At 43.5% G+C, this 24,016-nt stretch overlaps 1 protein-coding gene across 1 annotated transcript in view; it reads left to right on the top strand.

Moving 5' to 3' along the window:
• The window catches only part of LOC126521557 (uncharacterized), an 81,929-nt gene that overhangs the window by 5,602 nt on the left and 52,311 nt on the right, over positions 1 to 24,016 (top strand). The window contains exons 5-14 of the mRNA XM_055066068.1: positions 6,496 to 6,630; positions 7,871 to 8,067; positions 10,895 to 11,007; positions 11,648 to 11,765; positions 11,951 to 12,100; positions 12,605 to 12,718; positions 18,233 to 18,359; positions 19,390 to 19,434; positions 21,264 to 21,335; positions 23,440 to 23,568. Of these exons, the coding sequence (XP_054922043.1) occupies positions 6,496 to 6,630; positions 7,871 to 8,067; positions 10,895 to 11,007; positions 11,648 to 11,765; positions 11,951 to 12,100; positions 12,605 to 12,718; positions 18,233 to 18,359; positions 19,390 to 19,434; positions 21,264 to 21,335; positions 23,440 to 23,568 (1,200 nt within the window). The remainder of the gene's footprint in view (positions 1 to 6,495; positions 6,631 to 7,870; positions 8,068 to 10,894; positions 11,008 to 11,647; positions 11,766 to 11,950; positions 12,101 to 12,604; positions 12,719 to 18,232; positions 18,360 to 19,389; positions 19,435 to 21,263; positions 21,336 to 23,439; positions 23,569 to 24,016) is intronic.

Here is a 24,016-nt window from a genome sequence, read left to right as displayed (position 1 = left end):
CGATCTTTTGCAAACCGAAACTGTAGGCTTATCGTGTCAGTAAACGTTTGATCCAACCACATGATTCGAAAGACTTAATTATTTGCCGTTGAAAGCAGACAACGCCGACAATGCAAGGCGTTGTTGTTTGTTCATGTGTGCATTCTTATAGCGGCAATCAGGCCCTTCGGCAACTACCAAAGGTCAACATTTATTTTTGAGGCGCAGTCTTAACCTGGCTGCAAATCAATCCGCGTGCATGGTAAATAATAGTAATACTATTTCGCCTTCTGTGCAGTCATCTCAGGGGCAACTTAAAAACAATATTGCATTTCATAGCTTCACTTTTCTCACTTTGTTAATATTTATGGTGCTATAAGCATGCTGTATAACATAGTTGTGCTTCTTTCACTCGAAGCTTCATGCAGTGGCGTCTGTCCGAGGCCATGTATTCATACCGATCAAATCAGGAAGGCAGCATGAGAACGCCCTCCCACCCCACCTAGACTACATATCAGGCACGTACCCAAGGGGGGGCCCGGGGGGGCCCGGGCCCTCCCCCCCCCCCCCCCCCCCCGAAATCAACTGGCTGCCCGGAACCATATACACGTGATATGGGTTAGATAAGGTGGGAAATAAAATAATGTGAAAGAGCGTCCATCATGAAACCCTGCAATAACCCTTAAACCCATAACCAAGATGACTGTCGCCCGTTACCTCTTCTGTTTTTTCCTAATTGTATAGCACTTTTCGTGCAAAATTGTCAACTGGAAACAAAAATCGCAAGGAGTTGAGAAATTAAGCGATCTACTATGGGAGAGAGCCAAGGCAACAACTAAACTGCGAGCAAAAGCGAATAATAAAAAAGTTAACCGTTGTTCATGAGAATATTTATGGATCAACATCTTTTTATTTAAAAAGGAAATAGAGAAAACGCCGCCGGAAGTGGAGAACAATTGCTTGTTTTGAATGATGCTTCTACAGTTATCGGTCGAACCGCCTCACGCAGCCGCTTCTCTGCTGTGCTTATGTGGGTGTTTTTCTAACCTTTCGCGGTGAGCGCAGTACGTCTAGAATCGCAGAGTCCTGCGCTCTACGCGGTTGTATGGGACTGGCGGCCGCACAGCGTTACGCAATTCGCGGAACTGTCAAAACTGATCAACAAGGCGAAAATAACTGATATTCGAAACTATAACATGAGAAAGAATGAAGAAGCCTTAAAAAATGAACGCCGCCTGAAATCAGTAAAAACGAAACCTGGCATAGGACAAACCATGATCTATGTACTAAAAGATAAGAAGGATAATATCATCAGCAATCTCGAAGATATAGTAAAAGCAGCGGAAAAATTCTAAGCTGACCTGTATACAGTACCCAGAGGAGTCACGATACCTCACTTAGACACAGTAATGAACAGGATACAGAAACTCTCCTATAACTAGCGATGAGTTCAGAAGGGCCCTGCAAGACATCAAACGATGAAGAGCGGGAGGAGAAGGTGGAATAACAGTCGATTTAATCAAAGATGGAGGAGACATAATGCTTGGAAAACTGGCGGCTCTTTATACGAAGTGTCTATCGACTGCAAGGGTCCCAGAAAACTGGAAGAATGCAGACATTCTATTAATCTACAAAAAAGGAGACGTTAAAGAATTGAAAAATTATGGGACCATTAGCTTGCTCCCAGTATTATATAAAATATTTACCAAAATAATCTCCAATAGAATAAGGGCAACACTGGAGTTTGTCAACCAAGGGAACAGGCTGGCTTCAGGAAGAGATACTTTACAATGGATCACATCCATGTCATCAATCAGGTTATCGCGAAATCTGCAGAGTACAATAAGCCTCTCTATGTGGCTTATATAGACTACGAAAAGGCATTTGATTCAGTAGAGATACCAGCAATCGTAGAGGCACTACGTAATCAAGGAGTACAGAACGCTTACGTAAAAAACGTAAGAAGCTTGGAAAATATGGCTACATGCGTGTGATATTTGTTTGTTTGAACGAGGCGCGTAGGCGCCATCACTCTAGAAAAGAGGAGGAAGAAAGAACTGGGCTCGCGCTGTGAATCTAACCGGTCAGCGCTGCAACCGTTGTTGTAAATATAATCTGTAAACAGTTTCTCGTCTTACTGACTCATCCTTCGCGTAAGAATATCTACAGAGGTTCTACAGCTACCTTAATTCTACATAAGAAAAGCAGGGAGATACCTATAGAGAAAGGGGTCAGACAGGGAGACACAATTTCTCCAAAGCTATTCACTGCGTGCTTAGAATTCAAGCTATTAAACTGGGAAGGCTTAGGAGTGAAGATCGACGGCAAATATCTCAGCAACCTTCGGTTTGCCGATGACAATGTTCTTTTCAACAACAATGCAGACGAGTTACAACAAATGATTGGCGACCTTAACAAAGAGTGTAAGAGTGGGGTTGAATATTAATATGCAGAAGATTAAGATAATGATAAATAGCCGGGCAAAGGAACAAGAGATCAGGATCGCCAGTCGGCCACTAGAGACTGAAGGAGTACGTTTACCTAGGTCAATTAATCACAGGGAACCCTGATCATGAGAAGGAAATTCACAGAAGAATAGAAATAGGTTGGATCGCATAGGGCAGACATTACCAGCTCCTGACTGGAAGCTTACCATTATTATTGAAAAGTAAGGTGTGCAATCAGTGCATTTTGCCAGTGCTGGCATATGGGGCAGAGACTTCAGAGCAAGTTAAGGACCGCGCAAAGAGCGATCGAACGAAGATTCCTAGGCATAACGTTGAGAGAGAAAGAGAGCGGTTTGGATCAGAGAGCGAACGGGTATAGACGATATTCTAATTGACATCAAGAGGAAAAAATGTAGCTGGGCAGGTCATGTAATGCGCCGGTTAGATAACCGTTGGACCATTAGGGTTACAGAATGGGTACCAAGAGAAGGGAAACGCAATCGAGGACTACAAAACACTAGGTGGAGCGATGAAATTAGGAAATTCGCGGGCGCTAGTTGGAATCGGTTGGCGCAGGACAGGGGTAATTGGAGATCGCAGGGAGAGGCCTTCGTCCTGCAGTGGACAAAGAACAGGCTGATGATGATGATGAAGATGATGATGATGACGGTGATGATGATGATGATGATGATGATGATGATGATGATGATGATGGTGGTGGTGGTGATGATGATGATGGAGGTGGTGGGCCCCCCCCCGAAAAAAAATCCTGGGTACGTGCCTGCTACATATGATATGAACATCTCTGGCGCAGCCAAGCAACTGACGGGAAAATGATTTCTCGCCCGCCTTTTCGTACCCTCTTTCCCCAAAGCCCCTCCTTTCTGGGGTGCTTCGATATACCGCGTGATACGGAAGGGCTTAGTTTGCAAAGCGCAAAAGGGATTGCGCTGCCCGTTTCTACGTCATACGACGCCTTTAAAGTGTGACCAAGAGCCTTCTGAGTACAGCCAAATGCCTGAATCGCCACAAATGGGGAATCGGCTTACGCTAACTCTATTCACTGTATGGGATATTGTATTGCACACATAACCGTCGTGGCGACATTGTGGCTTTGGAGTCGCAAGGCTAAAGAGAGATAATTAATTTGTTGTAGATGAATGAGTAGTTCTACAGATTAGGCTGCTCTGCTTTTAGAAATGATGTTTAGCTCCGATATGAATGCGATATGAACCAGTCACGAGCGTGAGTGAGCTAGGGACTCTTGGGTGTCCTTTCGTACCCAGGCGGAGACGATGAGTCAGCACTCGTACGCACACGTAACTAGTAGACTGAGCATGTAGTCACGATGATAAATCAAGAACGTTTTACTGACTGCTGTTTTGTTGAAGCGCAAAACATTTAACAGTACTTCGATCCTTTATTTATTTATGACGTAGTAGTTCTGCGGAAACCCGCAAGGTGGAGAGAAGTAATGAATAAAGGGAAACGGGTGGATGTCTGACTTTTCCTTTATTCTTTATTTATTTATTTATATTTTATGTGAATGACTAACTTGGAGGCCGACAAGCTAATGTAAAAGATTATGCAGCTCCAACGCCTATCTTGGAATCTATGTGAGGGGACCCTTTTGTTCTTGTCGTTAGCTGCGTCTGCGGCGCAAAGAAAACTGATGCGCACGCATGTGCACCCGTGCTACGCAGTGAGACACTCGCGTCAATCATCTCAAAGAGATAGTTGGTTGTTGGAACGATGGAAGCGTATACAACGATTGCGCACGACCTAATGTTTAAATCATCGGGCTTGTGTGCTGGCGCACCGAAGTTCGATCCCACCGTCGGGCACGTAATTCGTTTTTCTTTCTTTCTTTTTTTCATTGTTAAGTGTGAGATACCCGGCAAGACAGCAGTAGCTCCCAGCAGCCACGGTCAGGAAAGTCCGGCAGTGTTCGCAAAGAAAGCTTTGCTTTAAAACTGCATGTAGCAAAGTGGGCAAACCTTCATGTATATGTATAGCTCTGATCGCTCGCGCCTCTTACGCATCTCCAGGGGCTATCAGTCTCTTGCATATTCAGAAGAGCCGATAGTTACGAGAGGCAGCGAAAACGACAGAGACAGATATTTAACGGCAATGAAAGCAATATCATCTACAGGCTGGTTGGCGTGATCGCACATAACCACCGTCACGGTCGATTTCACATTACTTAGTCGGTAAGAGCTATTTGCTGTTGCGAGAAAATAGAAGCCGTGTATCGCTTCATCTGAGTATGCACACTCGACGACTTGTAGTATTCACTCATGCGCTGCGACTAATAGATATCAGCCTAAGATATATATGACCATATGTAAATTATTACGAGCACTAACCTTCCATTTGCACTTTCCTCGAAGACGTTGCATTGCTGCCGAATAATAGTTCACCCAGAGACCGAAAACAACGTTTTTCTTCATTAGAGAGATTTAGATTACGGGGCCCCAACGCTTGCGTCCCCATAATTTACTCAGCGCGTCGTCCGCCATGGGGAAAGGGAATCCAGAAGGCGCTCAATGGTGACGTGACCACGTGTTCTTAAAGGTGGCAGCGTCCACGCAGCAGGGCTGCAAACGGTCTATACTCGTTTCTTTCAAGTAGCGCGAAGCATATATTTGTCCCATTTACTGAGACAGTTCCCACTTTGTGCTGATTCCAAAAACCGATTTTTTTTTCTAGGATTAATATTTTTATGATATCCAAAACAGGATGTTATTTGTTTGTGGCCTAATTCCCCAATATACATCCACTCGCACGATAAAGTACAGCACACAGAAACGATTCTGAACATCCATAGCTTGTCGCAAGTCGTTGCTTTAGGTCATTTTGTAGCGAAGTTGGAGGTTGTCAAACTTAGTCACAAAAAGATGCCCCCTTCATACTAAGGAAAAGAATCATTTTGAAAATTTATTCGAGAAAGTATTATAAAATTTACTTGCCGACACACCACATCAATTCATCTTTTTAGGGAAAAAATTAGAACGATAGCCCAAGTAGAACAAAATATTACTCTTCCACACCACAAAGGGCACGAAAACTGTCTTGAGAAATCAAGGAAAAACATCCCATAGCATTTTTATTGGGACAAAACTTGTAAAATGTTACGAAAGTGAAAGGTCTTGGTATTTTATAGAATGAATCTTAAGTAAATGAAAGGTCTTGGAAGGGCAAGAATGAGAAAACTGAAAATAAATTTTCCGGCCAATTTTCGGCCTTTAACCATGAAACACTTTTTTTAACACAGTAAGGAAACGTTGCGGATCTGTTAACGAGGATGTGAGCAAAAGTTTTTGCATTGCATGTAGCAGGGAAGTTACAGTCTTGTGTCAAAATCAGTGAAAAAGTCGCTTACTTTCGCTTCCACATTGTCGTCATGCAGCGTCATCGCAAGCAGTTGGACCCATTACAGCGATTTTGTAGCTGATTTTGTGATCGCGAGAACATTCTCAATATTACAATTATTGTCCATCTGAGTTATATATATATATATATATGTGTGTGTGTGTGTGTGTGTGTGTGTGTGTGTGTGTGTGTGTGTGTGTGTGTGTGTGTGTGTGTCGAAATTACGGAGACACCATTTTACATTTGCACCGCCAGTATATGCACACACGACAGTTACGCGTTGCTGCGCCTCCTGCGCATGGCCTCCAAAATTGAAAGCGTAGCGTAGACACCGCGGCTGCCACGGGGTGCCACTACGAGCTCTCTCGCCGCCAGTACATTCAACCTTTGGGTACACAGTGTACTGTAGACTTTGGGCGGTGCCAGAAACAGACGCCCCCTTGCGCGACCTTGCCGTATCCCCTGCGTAGCTGTCAGCGCGCCTTGTTAGGAATGAAAGGAGAAAAAAAAACACTCATTAGTCCGATAACCCTATTTGTGCTTCAAGGATACGATTTCTTTTTCTTTTCTTTTTTTTTCTTTGGCGATTCTTGAGGCGACGTAATTTTGTAGAGATGTATTTCTATGATTAGTTAGAACAGTGTTTCAGGGTTTAATGGCGCGTGCTTATGCAGGAATTGAATTGCTTTCCCTGCAGAGCACGAGCGCCCGCTGGTGTGCGTGCTGTCTGAACGGACGGAGAACGCGCGGACAGTCACGACCAGCTACTGCACCCATGTGGTCTTCTCACTGCGGCAGTTTGGAAACGCTGATCTTAGTGTTCTTCCAAACGGTGAGCACCTCGAAGCGATCTCTTTCTTCAGTGAAGCCAGACACCTGCTGCAACGAAATCAATGCGAGACTGCTTACTCAGCTATTCGCCTGTTATTCAGCTATAGTGCAAAACACATTGCGCTCTAACGTGCGTCCCCTTCTATCTTCTAGTGCGGTTTGTGACAAATGTCCAGAGTGGTTTTTCCGAAAGCCATGATTTGGCCATTGTAACCGGTAAACTTACATAAATTATTTGTTATAGGCATCCTTCTTGGCACAAAAGTAAAAAAAAATGGATGCCAGATTATGCTCTCTGGTGTGTTTTATCTATTTGTTGTTTGTTTGTTTGTGCTTTAGTCATAATGCAGTACCAACAAGCCCCATCGTGGCAGTTTTGTGGTTACCTTGTATATAAAAGTTGATAACGCTTTAGGGGCTGATTGTTAAGCGACATATTGTTACAGTGTATTTCACTTGTAATGAAGAAATAGACCGAGAAACTGCACACAAATATCCGATTGTGACTTTCATATACCAGCTGCTTTTTCTTTTAGCTGCAACCGATATTTAAAAATTGCCAATGGCAGAAGCACAATTTCAGCCACTCAAACAAATTACTCGATGTGGCGGGCATTACTTCTGCGAGAAACCAAAATGGTCAAATGAATTATTAACATAATTACACCAAGTAACTTTTTTAATTACTTTACAGCCCATGTTTCAATTTGCGAGTTGTAGTCTATGAGTTAATTCTAAAGGCAGATCCACTTGGAACTAATGCTCAAAACTTTTTTACACGTATTTATTTATTTATTTATTTATTTATTTATTTATTTATTTATTTGCGGTACCTACAGCGCCCGTGTGTGGCATTGGTGTAGGGAATAATAACATTCAAATGCAACGAAATACAGACACATAACAAAGCGCACATTGTTAACACGTCATTTGGAATTGTCTACAGAACAACTATGAAATGGGGTTTAACACTAATAAAAGGCAACAAAGGGTTTCTATAGATATTAATTTTCAAAAAGACCGACGAAATATATTGCCGTGATTTTGTGCTTCAGTGCATAAAACAGCGCTTTCTTACAAAATTAAGCGGAACAACATTGCATTTTTTATCGCAAGTTTGACGGCGCATATCTCGAAACCGATGCCATCCTCAGAATTTGCACTACCGAGTCGAGCGACCATGGTCCGGGCACGAAGTCCAGGAATGTGGTTGCACAAAGTGTTGCTGCTTCGTGTCGCAGGTTACCTGGCCCAGCTACAGGAGAGCGGCGTTAGAGTACTGGTGGCAGTGCATGAGAGACTGCTGCAACTTTCCTCGCTACGCGAAAGCGCCGAAGATACCGCGCGCCAGCTGCGAGAACGCAAACTGGACGGTCTGGCGCTACTCTACGTTAGTCGTTCCACTCGGCAGCTGCCTTCGCTGGAGCGAAAGATGAAGGTACGACGTCGTTGCAGCAAATATGATACAGCACGGATCAATTTAAAAGAAAAGTCAGTTGATGTACATGTAATTGTGATTTGTCAGTTGTACACTGCGTGCCTTGCTTATATCAGCGATCCCTCTAATTACTACTACTACTACTACTACTACTATACTACTACTACTACTACTACTACTGCTACTACTACTACTACTACTACTACTATACTGCTGCTGCTAACGATTCCTCACCAAGATAGTGCGTGGTCAAGCAGTAGAAGCAAAAATAAATACCACGCCTATCAGGGAAGCCGGCGTAACGCGTAGCAGCTATAGCGTTCAAATCGCGCGCACCTGAAATCGAAAGTGTGGATCAGGTGTTGATCCCATCCGCTTGGTGCGCTACGGTCAATTCGGCCGCTGTCTATGGGAGTGTCCCCTCTAGTTGAATGTCTTTCTCTATGGTACGTGTAATCGTCATCTGTCTGCGTGCCCAGTACTTCCAAGTCGGGAACGGCATTTATCAACGTGACATTAGCGAGCGCAGAGTTTTCAAGAAAAGAAACGAAATCAAGGCAGATGACGATCGTTGCGGGACAAGATAAGCCCTGAAGGGTGCAAATATATGCACATCTTTATAGACGAGCCGCGTACGTTTGTACATCGAAGCTGTTTATGCGGACCCTGTGCCGTCGTTGTCGGACTTCGCTAAAGAGGGGCCGCGTGACGTAGGAGAGGAATAGAAGAGCTCAACAGAGGGAAAGGGGTCGGAGTGACCCCTTTTGCCTTTCCCCCTGTGAGAATGCTATCTTATACGGTTGTCACATGCTGCATTTTCGGCGATCGAGCCTGATCGGCATCGAATTTATCGACGATTGATTCCACCTTGTCGAGAAAGAAATGTTTATGCTGGCGGCTTGCGGCCAACGAACAGACTTGCCCAGCGATTGAAACGCGATACTAGGAGCGCGTGGCTGCCGGCATTTCTGCCAGCAAGTGCCGGCAGGCATGCAAATCGTCAAAGCGATTACAGCGCTCACATCTCCAGAAGCGGCCGGGCTTCGATTGCGCCCAATATACCATAGAGTTTCCTACAAAAATTTTTGTAGGGAGCTTTGGATTAGTGGTTCCGTACACTCCACCCCAGCTACAACCATGGGAACACCACGAGCAGTGCGTACTCCCGAGGAAGAAGCTGCCTACCGGAACACGCAAAAGCGAAAATGAGGTGAAAGAATGGGTGAAATAAAAGATTTACAATGCAGACTGCTTGCGAAGTTTGACTTGCATGGTGTAACACTCAGTGAAACTAATGAGTGTCGCATGGCTTCGCGATCAAGCTCGATCCGGATCAAATTTCTGGGTCGCGATTGGTTTCTTTGCTCAAGCTGCGCGAGGGAGCCAATCGCGGTCGAGAATTTCGATCCGGATCTGGCTTCATCGCGATCGAAAGTGGTGGTGTGGCACCGGTATAACATAGCATGACATAGCTTCGCTGACCGACCATGTTCACGGACTGGAAGGAGCGGTGATTTTTTTGTACTGTTTGGCCAATGCACTGACGTCGTCGCCATTGCCATCGTCATCTGTTCGCGCGCTTGCCAAGCTTTTCAACGTGTTAAAAGCGAAACCATGGCGAAAGTATAATCAACTACGTTGCAGCGCACTTGCGATTATTTGCTGAATGTAGCTACATGTCGCAGGTCGCTGAAACGGGAGCGACACAATAGCAGTAACAGGGCACTTCCCAAAGACGGGCCGTTCACGCAAGGTGTAGTGCGTGACACGGCTTTGTTGTTTAAGTCACCGCGACTGCAGGTCAGGCGGCAGTAGTGCCATCGGGAAACCCGCTTCGACGAATGTACAAGTGCACGACCGTCTTGGGTGCATGCCTGCGATGGCTATGTTTTGTCGTGGCGCTGTCGTGTGCGCGGCAGTACAAAAGTGTTTGGCAAGCTTTTCTACCGATAGCGAACCTTAGCGAAGTTTTCCTAGCTATACTTGAATGTGGCGCGAAATACATTTCGTGAAAAGGTACAGAAAAAAAGACAGTGAGGCGCCAATCACTAAATGTATTTCACGAAATCTATCTCGCGTCACATTCAAGGGCAATGTTCTGACTTGTGGTGTAGAAGTCGCGGGGCGCTGTTTTCGTTGCTGGGTGTACGTCGGACACACTTCCTCGCGCCTGCAGCGCTCGTGCTGAGTCAGTCATGCCTGACGATACCGTTCTCGCGCCTTACGGTGCTCTACCTTCAATTGATCACTGATTTTCCCGGGGGAGGAGTAGGGCCGTCGTGAAGTACGGCTTGCTCTCCTGTAGTGGTATGTTCGCTCGTACCAGGCTTCTCATATGTACACGCACCTCGTGACTTTTCAAAAGTATTTTTTAATGGTCCCCTTTGAGTTACATAAGCGTCCTTATGCAAAAACGTGCAAAAATTGGGAGGCGGGAGCCGCGGAGCTGTCAAAACGAAAGCAAAACAGGTACGCGACCGACCTTTAGACACAGGGTTACAACCTCAAGTACCCTCCTGAGGCCTGCCTACCTTCCCTCCTGGAGCACGTACTTGTAAAAATCCAATCTATCTACGCGATGCAAGAAGCACCCCGCAACTCCTACAACACCAGTCAGAACCTTGCCCATTCAAGTATACCTAGGAATCTTAAGCACCAACTTGCCCAAGAAGTCCTTTTGAAATTTCTTAGCAAAGTGTTGCAGCTAGCTTCGTACTAGTACTATGACAGGGAGGCAGCCTGTACCACTGAAATCGAGTTGTTACCACTGTGCGCACATGTACTGCCTATCAAAACCTGCTTGGACATACAGCTTTATTCACTGCAGGAACTGCACGATGTGTACCAGAACAATGGCTTGTGTGTACTGCTCAGCCTTCAGATTGTCGACTACGATAAGCCAACAGCTTATACAGGTGCCCTGCTGAACAGTCTGAACAAGTGAGTCTACTATGTGTAATGCTTTCATGCTGCTTGTGTTGATACTTTTACAGCTGAACCATGCACCGTGACAGTTAAACGCAGTGAATGTTGGTCAATCGAGAGCACTCTCTCTCTCTCTGTCTGTGTGTGTGCACGTGCGAACATAAAACCAGATGGACATGATGGACAGCATGCCACTGCGTCCTTAGGTTCCCTGTACCCTCTGTGCTACCGCATTCCGAAACATAGTTCCCAAGAGACGGCAATATTGAAGGAGGTTTGCCTCCATGACATCACAGTAATGAGCGAAATAGGCTGGCACATATATGAAAATTGTCCGAGTTGTATAGCACATCTCTGTGACATCATGGAGGCAAACCTCTTTCAATATCGCCGTCTCTTGGGAACCATATGTTGAAATGCAGTAGCACAGAGGGAACAGGCACAGGCTGGTTCTGTGAGCGAACCTTGTATTGAATTCCTAGGTTGTCACCAGTCGAAAGGAACAGGTCGGGAGCGTATAATGCAATGGTTCTTACCTACATGGTTTCAAAACAAGTTGTTTGGGGCTATATCTTCGTTTTGTTGTTTTCTAGTATTGCCTTCTGTGTAATAGCATTATACATGCCCAGCTCTTTAAAGAATCTGTTTTCTCTAGGTATGTCGATTTCCTTGTGGTGAACACACACTATAGTGGAGACTATGGCCCTTGCCGTGCCACACCTGCATCAACCTTTAACCAACCATTGTCCACATGTATACCACAGGTGCCTGTGGTAAGTGGCTGATATTCCTTGCTCATTTTTCTCATCTATAGCAGCGCACATGACACATGTCATAACAGCAGCCAACTGCTGTTATGGGTTAAAGTGTTGTTAAATTTAAATTACTGTCTAAGATATTTGCAGACATGGAGGCAGAATTTCACCCCATCTAGTGTACAAGATTTGCGTTGTTCCAGAACCGTGCACTAGAGTGGATGCACAATGTCACTGGAGGGTCTCCGTACATCTGCTTCTCTGTGGACATGCGGGCTTTTGCCTACCACATGTATGGACCCATGGTTATGGATCAAGTGTGCTACAGTGAGGAACACCTGCATTATGAACAGGTCGGTGAAAATTTCAATAATCTTGCACAGAAAGCCGATATTTATATAGTCATAGCATATTGCACATCACTCATTTGCTTGTTAGTCTTGCATTTATAACAGATTGTCCTGGTCTCTTTATGCACATCACTCATTTGCTTGTTAGTCTTGCATTTATAACAGATTGTCCTGGTCTCTTTGTTTAATGCAGTGAAGTTCAGCAAACCTATTCCAAGGTCTAGTATTTATGTGTTAACTTTAGATATTTGACTGCAACTGTCACTAAAACACACACATGAATTGAGCGAGAACAATATAAACAAAGGAAGGGCTAACATGTGTATCATTTTCCTTTGTTTCATCTATGTACATTATTAATATTTGTAGGGCACATATCTGCAGATGTAACAGCAAAGTAAGAGTGGCTTACTGTCGAAAAAAAATCAGCTTGCTGTGTCCAGCGGCAGGTAAGTCATGCTCTGATAGCTTTCTAATTGGCGCACCATTTGGGCCTAATGTTTTCAGGTTTGCAGCAAAGATGAATGGATATACAAGCAGGATGACTACACTATGACCAGTCTTGGCCAGCTGAGCAACATTCTTCATTCCTTTGAGACACCTTCAAGCCTCATGAACAAGGTAACTGCCACCCTACTCACATCTGCATCATTTTTTGGTGTTACTAGCTTTCAACACATCTTCAAGTAACGCTAGAATAATATTTCTACTTAAAGGGATTGTCTACCACTTGGAACTTATCTTTTGTTGTGGTGGGAATGACAAGATTGAGTGTTGTATTGACGGATACGACCATGCTTGTACCCCATAAACTAAAAAAATATATTTTTAATTTGGCTTTGAAAGTGGTGCAAGAATGGACAAGTCTCATCCTACGGTGAAACAGTGCAACCAATCCGTGTACTGTCACATGAGCAAAAAGCCGCACAGCGAAAGTTATTTTGCCTGGATACAATATAGTATAGCTTAAAATTATATTTTATGCGCTTCTGCTAATGTATCTTTACGTGAGGGAGTAGTTTGTCTTGAGCTAGCGAATGCTTAAAAGTGCCTTGTGCAAATGAACGGAGTCATAGTGAACAGAGTGGTGCACTGATGCGTGGCCTCCAAGATTACCATCGCGTCCAGTAATCGGTGTTTTCGACAGCATCTGTGCACAGTGTTAAGAAAAGGCTATGCAGATCAAAAACTTCTGTTTTAAAATTAGTATTCACTTTTCAGAGAAGCCATTGCATGATTTTACACCTTAAATGGTAGGCTTTCTGTAGTGCTACAGAATAAAAGGTCCTTGAAAAATGATAGCCAGTCCCTTTAATAACAATGTGGTACCCTAAGACACAGCGAATTGTACCCTGTATCAAACACAAGAACTCTGTGAATATTGATGTGGAATATATCACTCATACTGGACTTAACGTGCATTGCATACATAAAACACAAATTGTACACTCCAACAACAAAACAAAAAGATTGCCTATTTATGGTAGTATTGGCAACATCTCGCAGTTCCATAAACAGGACAGAAGTTTAACTTAGTTTTGAACAACTGCACACTTAACCCTGTCCTCTTTTCAAGTGCAGGTTCATGCTGTCATGCACATTTGGCTCTTTTCTTTTGCTTGGCCTTTTTTCATGTCATGACAGACCAATACATAACAAATTACTAACAAAAACCAACAGCTTTAAGGGGCCCTGAAAGACCCCTCAGGCTTGCTGAAATAATAGTCTGCGGGTAGCATATGCTGTAAGCATCTCAGCCAAGCTTTTCTGTCATACGGGGTGCGTGGAGCGTGCAAGCAGATGGCGAAGTCACCTTTCTCTCAAGTGCCCTCTTTCCAACAGAAGCCTGTCTCCTTACTCTCCTAAGGAGGCAAGCTTACGCTTTCTTTTGTAATAAATTGGATGTACACATGCGACAGCTATTGGTAGCTGTAGTCGGCAGCTTAGTGTAGGTACCACGGATGCCGCGGGGTGCTGCCACAAGTCCACTGGCTAAGTGCACTGTGGCTTGCTGAGGACGACCGCGTTTGGCTTATGTGTAGCGTGTAGTAGGCACCAAAATCGGAAGTTGTGGTGTCTACGTTAACATCCAAAATTAAATTTGAACTGTGTGCCCCGGTGACATTTAGAAGGCAGAGTGTTGTGGGCACACCCCACAGCGTCGTAGCCTTCACAGTGCAGGGCATTGAAGAAGGAACGAGAACACAGTGGAGGCCGTGTTTGATTGCCAATAGCTGTGCTTCTGCTGAAAGCATTGAAGTACTTTTTCTGGTAAAGCATTTCTGGAATAACCTATTTTCACTTCAAATGCCTTTCTCCAGTTCAGTAAAAAGTGGTTCAGGGCTGCTTTAAGCAATTTCTTTAACACTGAACTAGTTTACTGCAACAGCAGCAGTCTCTCACTGTGTAGACTGCCATCTTGGTTGCATGCTTGTTCCTCAAATAATAACACTTGCCTTGAAGTTGAAGAATAATGTACCAATTTAGAGCACAAACATAATAAATGAAACATTTGAAATATTATATAAAAAGAAAATGATGAATTGTCTCAGCTACTCTAATGCATAAAACTTCTTAGCTTTTTCATTGTGGTGCTGTCGTTGGCAGTGACCGACATCTATATGCCTTTGATGTTATTTTCTTCCAGCTGCCTGATTCTTGGTGCATCCACATTTATGAGCATATACAAAGTTTTAGTCATGTCATTGTAATGTACATCTCATTTATGTCATCTACGCTGTCTTCATGACCATGACGATGAAGAACTGCACATTAATACACTGCTGTTTTCTTGCAAACAACTTCTTTGCAATGTACACAACAGCCATGTCTGCTACACTATCACTTGTTGTGGCCTTCAATATGCAGACACCACCACTCTGAGAGTCATGCACAAATTATTAAGCTCTATCATTGCACAATAGTGAAGTGTTAGCACATTGCAAGCAACATACCGCTGGTGGACAAAGTTATTTTTCTTCCCCACATGGCAATGGTGAAGCTTAGGATGTGAGGTAGCCTAATGGCAACGCAAAAACATTGTTGACGATAATGGTCATAGTCAGCATAACAGAACTGATGGATGGACAGACAAAGAAACCCAGTTTTGAGCTTTTAATAGCTGTTGCAGTAAAATATGTCACCCTTTAGACTCGTGTAAGGGCCGGACTTTTTTTTTTCACAATTTTGACGAGGTGTGGCCCTTACACGGGATGATGTAGCTGGTCACTACTGCACACCCCAAAATCCCTGGATGTACCATTGCATCAGAGGTCAATGTGCAGCTCTTGCCATCTAGTAGCGGCACGCGGAAGTATGCAACGCGTGAGAATTCGCCAATGAGTGCCCACAGCTTCGGTGCATCGAACACGATTGCTTCTCTGATAGAACTTTTTTCAAAATTTTGGGCTGCCAAGTAGGAGGTCCGGCCCTTAAATAAGTCTATATGGTATATGGGGATTAGACAATCAAAATGCTGTATACATTGAAATCGCCATACTATCTGTGGTTTGTTGTAAGCGATAACGTAGTGAAGAAAATTGCACTGTGCATGGAACACAGGCTTTCAATATAAACATATGGTCAGCACTGTGTGTATTCCAGCCTGCACCCCATTCCATTCCTATACTAGTGCACAGTGGAGTAACAGTTGCGCGGATTGCTTCAAATTGGATTGAGAGCAGTCCTTTGCCCTATTCTCCAAAATAACATTTTAGTGGGAAATTGTGCCAAGCTTGCACCAAAGAAGCATAAGAGCTGCCTCACTAGTAAAACTGAAACCCCCTATTCTCTATCTCTGTCGGCCCTCTATTTCTCTCTGGTGATTGTTCCAATGTTTTGCTGCTGTGCGTCCTTGTTTGTGCAGTTTGCGGTGCCAGTTTTGTATACTTCATACTACTGTAGTAGCATAGCATGGAGATAGTTCAGGTAGGCTGCCAGAAAAAAAGGCGGCTTCGGATAGTGTCCGGTTACCCATTATTTAGCGTTGTTGTTGACAGTGCCACTTCACAGATGCCTTATAATTGCACACTCAGCTGGTGGCTGGAAGAAGGAAGAAAAAGAGAGGAAAGGCAGGGAGGTTAGCTAATGGTTGGCTAAAAGGTTGGCTAATAATTAGCTATTAGTGCGGATCGTCCATTTAATCGTGCGCGATCAGAAGAGCAGATCCCTTGGTTGTAATTTAAGCAGCTTTCATGTAACTGGATATCCAGTTATGCAGGAAATAGCTTGCACGTTAGAAGTCAAGAAACCTTGTCAGAGCCAAGGTCGAACAGAAGTCCATGCAAGGTCACAGAATTTGTTGCCGATGCACACACACCCCCCCTGCACCAGCTCACACACCGCTACTGACTGGGCGCCTTGCTCCACTTGCCAGTATGGATGTGCACACCATAAAGAGACGTGGTTCTGTTGCTCTAGATGCGCTACATTGTGTGTAGGCCTCTATTTGCAGACGCAACAATAGGCCCTCGAAAGTATCAGGTGGAAGAGGAGTGTAAGAGGGCAAACTCTCTGCAAAGGCTACAAGGGTACGCAATGTGAACTGAAGGGGGAGGCAGAAGGCGAAGCAACGGGACAACGAGACACGCACGGCCATGGGAAACGAGCAAGAAGAGAAGCAATGCATGGCTGAATAACAGCGGTACACCAAGGGAACAGCCGCTGAACAGGCCGATTAAACCAAGTGGTGCCTATTGGAAGACCGGCACTCACAGGGCAGAGACATGTGCTTTCAAAAGTGCTTTGTCGAAGACGAATTTTGTGTGGCATGTAATGTCTGCAACAGACTCTGGTTCCAATTGTACATCATCAGGATGTTGTGCCTCATGCATGTGGTGGTGCTCAAGCGAGCGTTTCCCCGGGAGGACGTGAGTTTGTTCAGTCTTTGTGCCACGTGCAAGAGAAAAATGCTTTGCATTCACTTAGACAATCATTGAGGATGGTTTCTGCCATAATGTTTCTTTTTTTTTTTTTTTGTTTTCCTTGCTTGAAGCACAGCACACATGCAAATGCCTTTTGCAATGCAAAATGGTAGAAGCAGTTGTGTACCGTGTTACGTGCGCAGGAAAAGGCACTGTATTAAAAGTTTATGAAGCTAGCCTGGTAATTTTTATACAAAATGTCTCTCTGCCTCTCTTTTTTTCATTTTGGTACATTTGTAGCAGGAAATGTTGGCTGGGCTTGCAGACTAAGAGTCACAATAGGTTTGATGGTATCTGTACCCGATAACTGCACTATGACAGAGGCAAAACGAAATGTTTGTATGCGACAAACACACAATGACACAACTATACTTGTAAAATATTATACTAACAGTCTAGATACTAACACTAAAAAGCAATACTTTCCTGCACGGCATCAATATTAGAAGAAAAAGCAATAACAGCTACCACAACAAAAAACAATGCTGGTGGTTTAGAAGAGTAGGCATTGTAAATTTGATCATTTGTGAACCATGGATAGTATGAGACCGTGGCGAAAAACGAGAACTAAGAGAGAGTGAATGTCACCGACATTCACTCTCTCTGTCAAATGAGCAAGTTTCTTCAGCTACAGGATGCTTATTTTAACCCCTTGGTTGTAGCTCGTCATGGGTAAAAAGATCATACTGGTCGACAGCAAGTATTATGTTTAGGTTTTTACAGATAGGCCTGGTGTGTGCATGTACGGAGCATTGACATCGAAACGGAAATGAAAGCCCATTTTAGTGAAAGGTTAGCAACCATTGTCTAATAATTTGTTATTAGTGTGCATATTTCATTCAACCTTGCACGATCGGAAGAGCAGATCCCGCCCTTGTAAATTGAACAACCTTTTTTTTGTATTTGAACAATTTCTTTTTTATTCCACCACCTTGATATGCATAGAGTCCGCTCTGCTATATTTGTTGACTGATTCATTGAATATTAAAATCATATGGTGTATAGATGTACGTTCGGCACTGTGCCAAAAGTGCTTATCACTACGCGAAATCTAGCTTTTTTCCTGTGCCAAAATCGTACTGAGAGGTCAGATGTCTGTTCTGCCACTGCAGTGAATCAATCAGCTCCTCTGCTTGCTATATTGTTATAAGTATGTCTGAATCTGAGCTTGTTACGTATAATATGCAAATTAAGTTTATCACTGTTTGTGTAGGTGGTTGCTGCTTCACTGAATGTTCCGTCTATTTGTGTGGCTGCTTTCAACTATGACTATGAAGATTCCACAGGACGTTGCCATGGGACTCCTTATGCACGTATGAAGGCGCTAAGGCAGTGGCTAGGTGAGCACTTAACCTGGAAGTGTGAATCTGGTATTTTCAAGTGTTTTTGTTTTTGTATTTCTGGTGCCAGAAATAACAGTATGTCAAAATTATGGGCTGTGGAAATGTGTATTTGGATGGTCATTTTTGGCTGCTCTAGAGGGCTCTGAAAAGTGGCCACACATTCGGTGGGTAGAAGTCAAGCGCTTGGACTACATTCAGCTGGTTCTTTCAGCGCATCAGTCTCTGACTTGGGTTGCTCCCAACCACTCCGACTTTGAAGTGAGAGCATTGGCGTGATCTGGCCGAGAGGAGTGTCATGTGACACTAACTGCCGTGATTTGCCACGGTTGCCGGCAAGTGACAGCGCCATCACACATTTTCACTGTCGGTAGTTTTAGAGTGTCGTCCGGGTTTGTTGGGTTCTGTTCATGGCGTTTTCATGTGTCACTGCAGTCAATTTACATCCAGCAAGGCATAATTGCACCATGTCAAAATAAAGGCGGCTGCTAAAGGCACAAAAATCATCAGTGATGCTTGTAAAGCTCCTTGCAACCGAGATGCTTCAAAGCTAGCAGCTCCAACGTCGCCATTTGTCAATGTCGTGCACGGGTGTCTAAACAGTGGATTTCTGCGCTGCCTGTGCAGTGGCGCCACCAACACGCTGTCCCGAGATAGCTCGTGCATTTGGCTGGTACACTGCGTCTCCCGCTCAGGTTGTGCACTGCGCTCAGATCTGCTGACTCTGAACCAGAAGACCAGAGTGGCCAACCAAATACACCATATAAATCCACTTTAAATCCATAAATTTGGGTCTGCTTTTCTTTTGGATCTGCATGCTCAACTATTGCTGTGAAAACAGTACCTTCAAAGGGAACAAGCTGGTCAAGTAATTTTCAGCAGTTAGAGAGTGACTTATATAATGAAGAAACATTTTCAGTGCATCAACGTAGTCTTAATGCATTGCCTAGCTTGTACATCAGAGTTCAATTGCACGTCTTTAAGAACAGGTTTGTTAAGACTATGTACATAATTGCACATTTTCTTCTAGATGAAAGTAAAACTGCAAAGAAAGGCATGGCAAGAATTCCAGAAGGTAAGCTACTTGAAAGACTGCTGTGCTTCAGTACAATTAAGGCTAGTGTGCCAGGGAGTACAGTTTGTAACATAAAGTGAAAGAGTTTGGCTGTTTACAAGTTCCGGGCTAGTCTAAATAGTACTGCTTGATTTATTAGCAATGACATTGTGCCATTGCGGATGTGAAATCATGATGTGACTAATACCGTATTTACTTGCATAATGATTGCACTCGCGTAATGATTGCACCCCTGAATTTTGTCGTCAAAATTCGATTTTTTTTCTTTCCCGTGTAATGACGCACCCCGAACTTGTCGCAGGGATATGTAGTGTGCCAAGTCAAGCTAATGATGATCGTGCTTACCATCTGTCGAATGCTACGCGAACGATTCTTGAAGACATACCAAGTGGTCTGCACGCACCCGACATTCTTAAGCAGATGCCCCATTTCATTCCTTTTATCACTTTCTGCACTTCCATGAAAAAAAAAGCTACAACCAAGCTTGCCTTGGCTTTATTATTTGTAGGCTTCATAATGGTTTTGGTCAACAACAACATAAAGGGTGCCTTTTGATTCCTCTCGTCTGCACTCATGGGCACGCAACAAATCGCGAGCGGCAACGATAGTGGCCACGTTTATACTGATATGTTAGAAGTGTACCCTATTCATACGCTGACGCTTGTAACGCAGCTAAGATATTCGCCCACCCTTAGCGGAAACATGCCATATTAGGATAGCATTGAAGACGTATGTCGCAGTTTCCGCAGCATGCCAGCCATGTGTTTCTATGTCACTGGCAACTAAGCGTGCCCATCTCTGTTTCTGTCCCCTCAAAGTGGACATAGCTACGTTATTGTCGCAAACTTGCCGATATTAACAATATTATTCATTACTGATACGGAAGAAACTGTTTCAATGCACGTAATGTACTCACGAGAAGAAAAATAATCGCATTTGGCTTGCTCTGCCAGCCACCATTTTTGTTTTGGTATCCCGCACTGACAGTGGCAGCCGCCGGCTTGTCATGCCGCAGCGAATGGGGGATGAAAAAAGAAAATGTTTCTTTTCGTGGGAAATTTAACCTGCATAATGATTGCACCCCTGAATTTGCGTTAATTTTTTTTTACAAGAAAATTGCAATCATTATGCCAGTAAATACGGTAATATGTCTTGTCTTTTTCAAGGCGACATATGCTCTATGTATGTGCTTTGAAAAAGCATTGAGGCTCGTGGAGCATGGTCGTGCAATTATTTTTTACATTGCTGCAAGCTGCTGTCACTGTATGCTGTCTTTGTCGTGCTATTATAATCCATCTCGTGGTGAGGCAGTGCTTTCAACCATGTACTCTCAGTATGTTTCTGTATTGTCAGCACCACTGTCAATTGCTACGTAAAAGGGCAAAGTATGTCCGTGTTGCTCTGCATCTGATGCTATGCTTGCAAGGTGAAATCTTGTGCTTTGGCAATACCTTAAATTATTAGGAAAATTGTGTTCACGCTTCTGTAGTTTCATCGAGGTATTCTGTAAACCACTGAAGCTTCAAAGTTGGCCTGTGATCAAGGAACCAACAAAGCTTTTTAATGAGAAAATAAGTTCTGTGAATATACATAAGATGGAGAAATTTTATGAAAGGGAAAATTTTGAAGGACTGGCTTGTGTTTTGTTTGTTTGTTTTTGATGATGGTGGTGTCTTTTTATTCTTGTAGTAGCTTCGAGCTGCCTTGGGTTGAACATTTTCCCTTACCGGAAACCTTTTCAGGATGTCAATTTGTTCTTCTGCTGTTACCTTGTGAAGCTTTTGCAATTAGTCATTGTAAACAATGCACACTTTGTTCATTTCTCAAAGGTTTTGCCGAGTCTTCCGAGACAGATGGCGACACAACAACAACAAGCAGCAGCCTTGAAGACTACCCTTCTGGTAAGTAAATAGCTGTGCCTCATTTATGAATGGCTCTGGGTTACCCTGTGCATGTCTGTATAGAATACTCATTCTACGGATGCTGCCTTGGTACTGAAGGAGCAGCCTGGTAGGGGATGTGTGCTCTTCTAAAATTCCAAGCAACAGATGGTGCAGTCCCAAAAACTCGAGAAGTGACATTTATATGAGCTATGGAAATTGGCTGTGTCCATCCTGAGGACTTTCTTGAAGGTTGCAGGAATTCCTTGTAGCTTAGGGAGTTGAGGGGCTGACCCACCAAAATCATCTGTACATCTGAAGGTGAATTAAACATTATTATTATTATTATTAAGTTACCGTAAATTCAACTGCGGTTTGGAGTAGTTGATGTAATGGGAACTGAGTAAATGAAGCCTGCATTTATTTGTTGTGGAGCTCAAAGTGCAGTGTGGCAATGCATCCTGGAATTTTGCAGTTACATAAGCTGTTGTGAAAGTAAGTGATAACGGTGATTCATAGGAGTTGCACCTCATTACTGGAACAAATTGCTTTTAAGATGATTTGAAATAGCATTGCAATTTTCTTTACAAAGTATTATGGATTATAAGGACAGTGTCTTTCTTGTTGGGAGTACGTAGATTATGCCATCAGAAATTGTTACAATTGGCAATCATCAAAAGTAAACCTATGAAGTACCTGCATTGTAAACATGAAACACGAGAACTTGAAATTTTTGTTTATGAACTTCACTGGTATTTAATTACGAGGGCAAGTGAGAAAGTCTTTGCCCCTATTTTTTTTAGCCAAATTATGGCTATAAATGCGAAGTCAACAAATCCATTCCCAGCAGTGGACATTTCTTGGCCTGGCCCGATCTTATCTGCTAGTAGCTATGCAGCACAACGCTGCTGTCAGTTGTTGAAGGTGGTGGGTCAGTCACGTGCTTGTGTCAGTCGCAGAAGGACTGCTTAAGAAGGCACAGGAAAGCAGTTCGGAGCAGGTGCATGGTACAACCACTGACATAAACAAAAGAAAGGTTGCTGGCATCCCCTACATACATAGGTCCTCCCACAGATTAAGAAAGATTGCTGGAAGGAGCGGTATCAATGTCGTATTTTCGGCACTTAATAAGCTGGTCAGCCTGTGTAGAAACACAAGGCCAGAAAGAATCACACGTACCACATGCGAAAAGGAACATAAAAACAAATTGATTGATTGCGTCGCGGGTGTGGTATACTGCATTCCTCTCGGATGTAGACAATCCTGCATTGGTCAAACAGATAGATGCATAAATGATGGTCTACAAGAACACAGTAACAAAGTAAACAACGTGGCTGCCAATGGCTTTCTTGCCATACATTGCCAGAGATGCAAATGCAAACCCAGATTTAAAGAAACGCTCATCTTGAGTAGAAGCAGATGTGAGATGACGTGCTTGATAATAGAAGCTTGACACATATCAACATTTGGTGACACATGCATCAGTAAGCCTTCCATTTCATATCCACAAAAGAGCTCGATTATCTTTGGTCGCGTTGAATGTGTACATGTCTGTCAATCTATGTGGCAAAAAAAGTGCTTGCGTTAGTTCCCTGTTTTTTTTTTGTTTATGTTTACCAAGATTTTGCACATGTTGTATATGACATTTTGAGGGTGTATATATAGCAATGAGAACTGGAAGCAAATCTATTGTTGAAAGTTAGCACTGTGTATGTCAGATGTGCCTTTCTGTTGTCCTTGTCATTCAGCTTGCGCTACAACAAAATAAGATATGCCGTGCCAACAAGCCCCTATAGCTATCCTCATCTACTACAGGGGCATTTCAAATTTAGTGCTGCGATGGGACAAATATCTGAACCGGTGTGGGGACTATGTGAGAAAATAGCGTAAGGTACATTGAATAGTACATATGTATTACCGGTATGTACTTTAGTTTGGCTAATAAAAATAGGTGCAGGGACTTTCTGATTTGCCCTTGTATTTCGCACAGTAGAGGTGGTAAACCAAAGAGTGAGTCACAGATTATTTTTGTTCCTAATAGAAATTCAAGTTTCGTTAAGCTTAAAATTTTATAGGGATCAGAAAGTCACACTACGAATTGTCATGGCTGTTTTCAATTTTACAGAGCGACCATTGGTGTGCGTGATCTCCAAGAATGTTGAGCACGAAGCTGCTGTTCCCCAGGGATACTGCACACATCTAGTCTTCTCTGGTGCACTTTTTAACCAAGCTACACAGGCCATTGTTGTTCCAAGTGCGTGATCACTACAAGCATTTTCTTCTCTATGATGTCTGAACTTCATGTTGAACTGCTGAGATGAAACCTAAAATCTCAATTAACATGGCTGCTGAAACCTGTTCAATTCATCACCTTTACTGAACAATGGCATTGCCCAGTGTCCACTCAATTCCTAAGTGGTTCCCTTCCAACCGCCTCCTCGCTCACCTTTGTGCTGTGTAGGCATTGTCTTTTGAATATTATGAACAAGTGCTTAAGTCTAGCACACACGTGTGTGAACAGCACACGTGTGTGATGCACATGTGTGCATCAGTGCCTACTTTCATGGCTCACTCGTTGGTATGACATGGAAAGTGCTGGCTTGAGAGGCTAAACATAGCCATGCCTTCTGATAACCCTGGTTTGTAAGTCGTGAGATTTGGCTCTTTCAGCTGCTTCGACTGCCAACTTATCACATATTTTG

This window comes from Dermacentor andersoni, chromosome 6, assembly GCF_023375885.2.
Source record: "Dermacentor andersoni chromosome 6, qqDerAnde1_hic_scaffold, whole genome shotgun sequence".
NCBI classification, from domain to species: Eukaryota; Metazoa; Arthropoda; class Arachnida; order Ixodida; family Ixodidae; genus Dermacentor; species Dermacentor andersoni.
This window is presented reverse-complemented; position numbering and strand designations above follow the sequence as displayed.